The sequence below is a fragment of the Bos indicus x Bos taurus genome, chromosome 22 (assembly GCF_003369695.1).
Source record: "Bos indicus x Bos taurus breed Angus x Brahman F1 hybrid chromosome 22, Bos_hybrid_MaternalHap_v2.0, whole genome shotgun sequence".
Classification (NCBI taxonomy): Eukaryota; Metazoa; Chordata; class Mammalia; order Artiodactyla; family Bovidae; genus Bos; species Bos indicus x Bos taurus.
Genome location: NC_040097.1, coordinates 30,882,323 through 30,890,664, shown reverse-complemented (window position 1 = coordinate 30,890,664; position 8,342 = coordinate 30,882,323). Strand labels below are relative to the sequence as shown.

Here is an 8,342-nt window from a genome sequence, read left to right as displayed (position 1 = left end):
AATATGTTAAGTAAGATCAGGAGATGCCGCAGTGGTATAAAACACATCTATTTCTTTATAAAAGACGTAGGTAGGTGTACAATATATGTATCTAGATATATGCTTTTATATGCATACTTGCATTTTTCCAGAAGGAAACTATAAACAGTGGCTTCCTCTGGGTAACAGTATTGATAGCCTTGGGAGGGAAGGAGGCTTACTATTCACTCTTATTTTTATTATGTGGACCTGTTAGTTTCCTAGTTAGAGAGGCAGTAGATACTGGCAGTCAGGAGCTAGATTCTGGAGTCGGAATACCTAGTTCAAATCCTGGCTCTCTCACTTTTTAGCTGGGTGACCTTGGGGTTAATTTAATTTCTCAATTTCTCGTCTGTTGAATGTGCTAATAATGTACCTTCCTCATTGGATTTTGTGAGGATTAAATGAGTTAATAACTATAAAATGCACAGGATAGCTTAAACAATGCCATATGTGCATTTTCTTGAAAAAAAAAAAAAAGAAGGTAAGCAACAGCAACAAAAAAGTGCATCTAACCTAAAAGGCCCTTGTATGTTAGAGTTGGAAGGACTTTTAAATATGTGGCTGCTTCTAGCATCATACTTTGTATAAAAATTGTGTTGAAAGTGAGGCTAGCAAAGCAACATTGTTTCATGGTTGTCATTTTACCCGAACTTAAATTCCTTTTAGGAAAGGCACCTACCCTAGGATTCAACCAGGTGTTTGCAATGTCTGTGAAGCCCCCGAACCCATCTGGTTTTGCAGCTCCTGTTCTGGTGCATCCAGAGACACTCAAGCTAAGAGCAGGATGTAGGCTAGGCCAGGTAGAGTATCTTTGAGGAGATGGAGCTCTACATCCACAGCTGGTCAAGGCCAGAGAGGGACTGTCCAGAAATTCAGACTCCAGGAGGGCGTCCATGTCCCTGCCAGTTAGGACGTGTGTTCACATGGCCGCATGCCTTTCCTTTTCTTTTGAGAGAGACTGATAGACCCCTGGTAAGCGGCTGTGCTTGCACGACCCGACCCCTCTTTGGGTTCAGGAATCTTCCTCTGTATTCAGCGGTGCAGAAAGCCGAGGGCTATGTTCAAAACGGCCCCGTTTCTTCCTCCATTCCTCGTGGGTGCTTTGGGGCAAGTGTGGAGAACCTGGACTGACTCTGGGCACCCTCGTTTACAGTTGGTCACACTTGGGCACACGGTGACCCCTTCAAATCCACTGGGTTAGGAAATGGGCGACACTGACCTGTGACCACTTTACGGCCGGATTAGTGGTCCAGGTTCTGACTGTCTTTCTCAGCTCCTGCTCACTCCAGCCTCTGTTCATTTGGCCAGCGGTTTCCCTGGCATCTGTCTGTCACATCCAACTGTGCTTCCATCTGCCCTTCCATCCCTTCACCCCTCTTCCAAGCATCTGCCAGCTTTCCCACCATCCTTCAGACTGCTGGTTTGTCTGCCCTCACCTACTCCCCTCTCGCCATATGGGTCTGACTCCATCCGCTGGACCATCCATCCATCCATTCCTTCATCTTTCTGTAGCCCACACATTCGTCTCGCCCGTCACCCCCGTCACCCGTCAGGCTGCAGAATCCACTGACCCTCTGTTCCCCCCAACCCGTAGCCTGGAATCGGTGCCCGCCGCCGGCGCGCCCGCGCTCCCTCCGGCCCGAGCGTCCGTCGGTCCCCGCACGCGGAGTCGGTGCCTGCACGAATTCGCTTCCCCCTCGCGTGGGCCGTGCTTTTGTTCGGCGGCCGCGGGCGGTACTGTGGTGCGGCTCCCGGGCCGGGCGGGCGAAGGGCCGGGCCGGGGCGGGGCGCGCGCGGGGCGGGGCGGAGCGGCCGCGGCGGGGCGGGCGGGGGCCGGGGTGACTCAGCCGCAGCTCGGCCCGCGGTCCGCGCGTCCGCCGGCCTCACAGGCGGGGCGGAGAAAATGGCGATGCCCCCGGCCGCCGCGCCCCCCGCCGGCGCCCGGGAGCCACCGGGGCCCCGCGCCGCCGCCCCTGCCGCCGCGCCGCCGATCGGCCTGCAGCAGCTGTCGGCGCTGCGGCCCGAGCCGGGCGGGGTCCCGCTGCACTCGCCCTGGACCTTCTGGCTCGACAGGTGAGGGGGCGCGGGGCCCTCCGCCGCTGCCGCGCGCCCGCCCGGCCTGCGCCGCCGCTTTGTCTCGGCGCTCGCCCGGGCCGGGTGCGCCGGGGCCGCCGACCCCGCGCCCGCCCAGGCGCCCGGCGCTCGGCCCCCGGCCCCGCCGCGCGAGCTCGCTTAGACCCAGCTCTGAAGCCCAGGTTTCGGCCGGCGCGAGCGGCCGTCGGGCGTCCTAGGCCAGGAGGAAAAACACGCAGTCCCAAAAGTTTCGGTAGCACTTTCCCCCTTTATTTCCTTCCGAAGAAGCAGTGCCGGCGGGCGGGCATCCCGGCTGGGCGGTGGGGGATGCCGGGCCTGGCGTGGGTGATCCGTAAAGTGGGGAGAGTGGTGCTGTCCTGGCTACGCCCACGGGGCTCTTGGGGAACTCTGGACAAGACCCTCACTGTGACAGCGCCCGGGAGAGTTGACCAGACCCGTGGGAAGTGTGCGGCGGTGGTGTTACTATGGCACAGCGGGCGCCTGCCCCCCTGCCCACCGATGCTGCCTTGCACACTTCTTTGAATTCTTTCTCATTCACTGGGCAGCTATTTCTTGAGCACTTACTGGGGACCGATCCACACGCCTCCTAGGTGCTGGGGATTCAGTGGTGAGCCGTGCCTCACCTTGTTAGTAGAGTGCAGACGATTGCAGCTTCCTAAGGGCAACAGCTCAAGTACCTTCTCAGAAATGCCCACCTGACTGTCACATCGAAATTAACACTCCTCATTCCTATCACTCCTGCCCTCCCTGGTCTTCGTAATGTTTATAATGCTACCGAGTTGTGTTGTGTAGGACACTGTTTATTTTCAAACTGTCTCAATCTCTCAACATTTACCCCTCTGTTCGGGGCCAGAGAGCAGGAACTCTGTGCTTGACACCTAGTAGGAGCACAAGAAATTTTGACAAATGAATAAATGGATGAATTGCAAAGACCCTTCTTAGTTTCTGTCACGCATCCGGTGCCCAAGGCTGACACTTAAAGATTGTCCCACGAGCTTACGAAAGTTTTGATGACACTGTGTCTACTCTGGTTAAGTATTAGGAAGGCCCGGATGTGACAGTTTTCTGTGCAAGTTAGTCAGTAGACACAAATCTGGTTTTTAAAAGCCTTGCGTAAAATATGTGCAAGACTTTTAAAAAATGATGTTCATCTTTTCTTAGGAAAACAGGCTCATTCCTTTCTTCCTGTTGGAATTAGCACCCCTCTATGAGAGTTAACAGTTTGAAGTCATTGTCTCTTTCTGGAACACAAAAAAGTTAGGGGGTGGGGAAGATACAGTGAGTCGTTTTTTTTTTTTTTTTCCAGTGTTTTTACTTTCATTATGAGATGCTGAAAGAGCGTCTTACTGTCATAACAAGAATGGTTTTGGCAAACTGCAGCAGAATGAAATCATATGCGTCTTTGTTTTCAGAAGTGTGTTATGTTGCTGTTACCTGGCATCTGTTTCCAAGGTGTTAAACCTGGATTTCTGGTCTACGATGGAGACTGTGGGCTGCTGGAAACAGTATCAAGAGAGTTTGTTTATAAACATGCACAACATTTTTAAGACCATTAATACTACATAGCAGCACAACTTTTAAAGAATATGTTACCCTTTTTTTAAATGAAGTGTAGTCAATGTACAGTACTACTACAGTGTACAATATAGTGATCATAGTTTTTAAAAGTTACACTCTATTAATAGTTATTATAAGACAGTGTTTTTATAGCTTGTGTTGTACAATATAGCTTTATAGCTTAATACAACTTTTAAAGAATATCTGGTATCTTTTAAGATGAGAATATGGTGATTTCAGTGAAGAAAGACTATAGCTCTTCTGCTATGCATTTGCACATTTTGTTCTCTGAAAGCCAGTAATCAAGTGAAATATGTTGTTGCCCCCATATCCAAATCTGTAACAGAAGTGGCTGTATTCATTTAGACGTTATATTTAGTCTATATATCCCATAGGTTTTATTGAACTTTCTCTAGTTCTCTGGAGATGTAGAGTGCCTCTCTTCCCCTTGAGGTTGTGAACACATTATGTTCTAGAGGTTCCCACGTATCTTTTTCCCTCAGAGAAACAAGATTGTAGGGAGGGTGGTAAGGCTCTCTGGAGAGCCCTCCACTGCACCCTTCTCCCCAGATAGCTGATGTATGCGCTGATGAGATCAGTCTCGAGAACCACACCATCCAAAGGTCTCCTGCTACTTACACGCTTACTTACTTGGCACCTACCTCCTGGCCTGTCCTACCTTTCAGCCTTCTGTGTAGTGATGAACGAATGACCTAGACTCCCTAGGGCCTCACCTGCGTTGTTTGTGAAATGAGGATAAATAATCCCAGGATACATTAGATAGGGCTGTTTGGTGGGTTACATGAGTGCTATGAGTATAGAACACCAGCATTATTATCCAGTGCTCCCTAATTAACCACCCAGCCCCCATCAGTGATCCTCAGGGCAGCTTGTCTGATTTCAGTGTTAGAAAGCCAGCATCCTAATTTATTCCCCTCATGGTTGGATTTGAGAGTTCCCCACCTCCACCCCTACCCCCATAGAGTTATTTGCAGTTCCAATAGTAAACTCCAGTAGGTTCTTATTTAATTAGACTGTATGGCTAAAGATTCAAACATTTGGGGGATAATTTTGGCTAGGGATATAGGATGAAGAATTTTCTTCTCCTTTTCTGGGAATTTGAAACTCTGTCTTGTCTTGACTCTTAGAGGCCACTCCTGGTTGTGTGCCTCTGACTGCTTTGTGTTCATCTCATTGACCCCTCCCCCACCTCTGAGTTTTATCTGCAGTACTCAGTGCTCAGGCCTCTTCTTGTTCCCATGTACACCAGTGATCTCATCCAGTCACAAGGCTTTGGGCTCCATCTGGACCGCTGGTGATTCCCAAGACCCTACACTGGTGCATTCAACTGCTCCTCTCCATCCCCATGTGGATGTCTGATACACATCCCAGCTTGACACGTGCCAAACTACTTCTTCAGCTGCCCTCCCCATCTTGCCTCCTTGGACTGAGCTGTCTCAAACCAGAGCAGTTAACAGCAACGCATCCTTCCAGTTGTTCACCGCACCTTACAATCTTAGAGTCACCCATGACTCTCTTTTCCTCCTTATCTCCCCACTTTCTCTGGCCCCTTCCACATCCTCCTCCTTCCCACTGCATCCATTATCAACAAGTGCTATTGATTCTACCCTCAAAATGTATCCAGAATCCAGTGTATTCTCACCACCTGCATCCCAGACCCTGTCCCACACCACGTCTGTCTCTTGGATGAAGGAAAGAGCGTCTTCACTGCTCTTCGTGCTTCTGCTCTTGCCCCACACAGTGCGTTCCCAGCATAGCAGCCAAAGCAGTTCCTTTAAATACCGTAGTGAAAGCCAGTCACCTCTCTGCTCCCCAGTTGTCTCAAGCAAAAGCCAGAGTGGTCATCACAGCCCTTGAGACTGCAGCATTTCCCACCCCGCTTAGGACACCTTTCTCCTATTTCTCTGTCACTCTCTGTCCTACACGTGCCCTTCTAGCTCGCTGGCTCCCTGGCTCTTTCTCCATCATCGCAAGCCTGGGCCTTTGCCATTGAGGGGCCTTCCTGATGGGCTGCTCTACCCTCAGTCACATCTACTAGGTCTGCACTTTGCTTCCCTCTAGTCTCTGCTTCAATGTCATCTCAGCAAGGCCTGCCTTGACCACTGATAGAAGCTGATGCACACCCCCGGACTCCCTCCCAGGCCCCTGCCTCCCTTTTATTGTCTCTGTAGGATTAGCATTGCTTGTCTGTCTTCTCTAACCAGAGTGTATGCTTCCCAGGATTCCTCTCCCCACTGCTCTATCCTCGACTCCTAATTCAGAGCCTAGGACAGGCTAGGTTAGCCAGCACTAAACATTTAGGTGTTGCACTCAATATGCCTGCAAATTTGGAGAACTCAGCAGTGGCCACAGGACTGGAAAAGGTCAGTTTTCATTCCAATCCCAAAGAAAGGCAATGCCAAAGAATGTTCAGACTACCACACAATTGCACTCATCTCACATGCTAGCAAAGTAATACTCAAAATTCTCTAAGCCAGGCTTCAACAGTACGTGAACCTTGAATTTCCAGATGTTCAAGCTGGGTTTAGAAAAGGCAGAAGAACCACAGATCAAATTGCCAACATCTACTGGATCATAGAAAAAGCAAGAGAATTCCAGAAAAACACCTACTTCTGCTTCATTGACTATGCTAAAGCCTTTGACTGTGTGGATCAGAACAAACTGTGGAAAATTCTTCAAGAGATGGGAATACCAGACCACCTTATCTGCCTCCTTAGATATTTGTATTCAGGTCAAGAACAACAGTTAGAACCGGACATGGAACAATGGACTGGTTCCAAATTGAGAAGGGAGTACATCAACGTTGTATATTGTCACCCTGCTTATTTAACTTATACGCAGAGTACATCATGCGAAATGCTGGATTGGAGGAAGCACAAGCTGGAATCAGGATTGCCAGAAGAAATATTAACAACCTCAGATACGCAGATGACACCACCCTTATGGCAGAAAGCGAAGAGGAACTGAAGAGCCTCTTAATGAAAGTGAAAGTGGAGAGTGAAAAAGCTGGCTTAAAACTCAACATTCAAAAAACTAAGATCGTGGCATTTGGTTCCATCACTTCATGGCAAATAGATGGGGAAACAATGGAAACAGTGAGAGACTGTATTTTGGGGGTCTCCAAAATCACTGCAGATGGTGACTGCAGCCATGAAATTAAAAGATGCTTGGTCTTTGAAAGAAAAGCTATAACAAACCTAGACAGCATATTAAAAAATAGAGACATTACTTTGCCAACAAAGGTCCATCTAGTCAAAGCTATGATTTTTCCAGAAGTCATGTATGGATGTGAGAGTTGGACTATAAAGAAGGCTGAGTGCTGAAGAATTGATGCTTTTGAACTGTGGTGTTGGAGAAGACTCTTGAGGGTTCCTTGGACTGCAAGGAGATCCAACCAGTCCTTCCTAAAAGAAATCAGTCCTGAATATGTATTGGAAGGACTGATGCTGAAGCTGAAGCTCCAATATTTTGGCCACCTGATGTGAAGAACTGACTCATTTGAAAAGACCCTGATGCTGGGAAAGATTGAAGGCAGGAGAAGAAGGGGATGAGATGGTTGAATGGCATCACCAGCTCGATGGACATGAGTTTGAGCAAGCTTCAGGAGTTGGTGATAGACAGGGAACCCTGGCATGCTGCAATCCATGCGGTTGCAAAGAACCGGACATGACTGAGTGACTGAACTAAACTGGACTGACTGAAACATTTAGGAGGCTGTTGAAATCTACCCTCAGTGACTTTCCCTTCAGGAGAAGGGGATGATTTTACTCTAATTTTCATTTGCAAATCTGCATCCTAACCCTGACCTCTCTCCTGGGTTCTTACACCCAGAACCAACCCTGTGATGGTCAGCACCCCACCTCGTCCTACCTGGCACCCCCTTCTTCCTCAGATGCCCTTCCCTCCCCAGTTCTGTACTTCACATTGTCCATGTACTCTGGGAAGACGTGCTCCAAGCCTAAGCCGTCCCCTCCTCTCCTCGTTCCTCCCTCTGCACTCCCTGGTTCTCTACAGCCTCAGTCACACTGTAGCTTCTTGCTCCAAGCCTGTCCTTCCTCCAGGCATCTCCTACACCTTCAGAGTTAGCCTTCTAAGTGACACCTGACCTCACCCTTTCTGCCTCTCTGTTCTGCCACAGTAGTCAGTTTTGACTGTGTCTCTCATCACCTAAGGGTGCCTCTGTCATGGATTGTGTGCTCCAGACGGGTCGAATTGTGGATCTCCACCCCTGCTTCCACCAGAGCAGGTCTGATTGGTTTTGGTGGTGGTGGTTTTTAGAAGTGAGCCATGTTCATTTGAAAAATGAAAGCATTGAAAAAAACCATTCCTCAGCTTTGAAAAATTGAAAAAAGCATTCCTCAGCTTTGAAAAAAATGAAAACCATAGGTTTGCAGATTGTGGTACAAACTTCTTTATTGCTCATTTAATGTGAAACTCACCTCCTTTTTAGCCTCATCACCTGTGTCTCCCCAATTCCATTATTTCACTCAGTCTGTCTATTCTTTCTGATAACAGCAGATGCCTGCCCTTTCTCCTGGATAAACCATGGACTTGCCATCCTCTGAGATATATCTCATGATATTGCTTCTGCTTGGGGTGCCCTTCTCTCCTTCTTCTACCTGAAAACCTGCCACGCATGCTTTGAGGCC

The 8,342-nt window shown here is 49.0% G+C and overlaps 1 protein-coding gene across 2 annotated transcripts in view; it reads left to right on the top strand.

The window, feature by feature from the left end:
- The first annotated feature begins 1,902 nt into the window (after positions 1-1,902).
- Positions 1,903-8,342, top strand: part of EIF4E3 (eukaryotic translation initiation factor 4E family member 3) — a 40,360-nt gene continuing 33,920 nt past the window's right edge. The window contains exon 1 of one of the 2 annotated variants that reach the window (XM_027522184.1): positions 1,903-2,094. In XM_027522184.1, coding sequence (XP_027377985.1) covers positions 1,925-2,094 — 170 coding nt within the window. In that variant the 5' untranslated portion in view covers positions 1,903-1,924. The remainder of the gene's footprint in view (positions 2,095-8,342) is intronic. The other variant, XM_027522185.1, reaches the window with a different exon arrangement.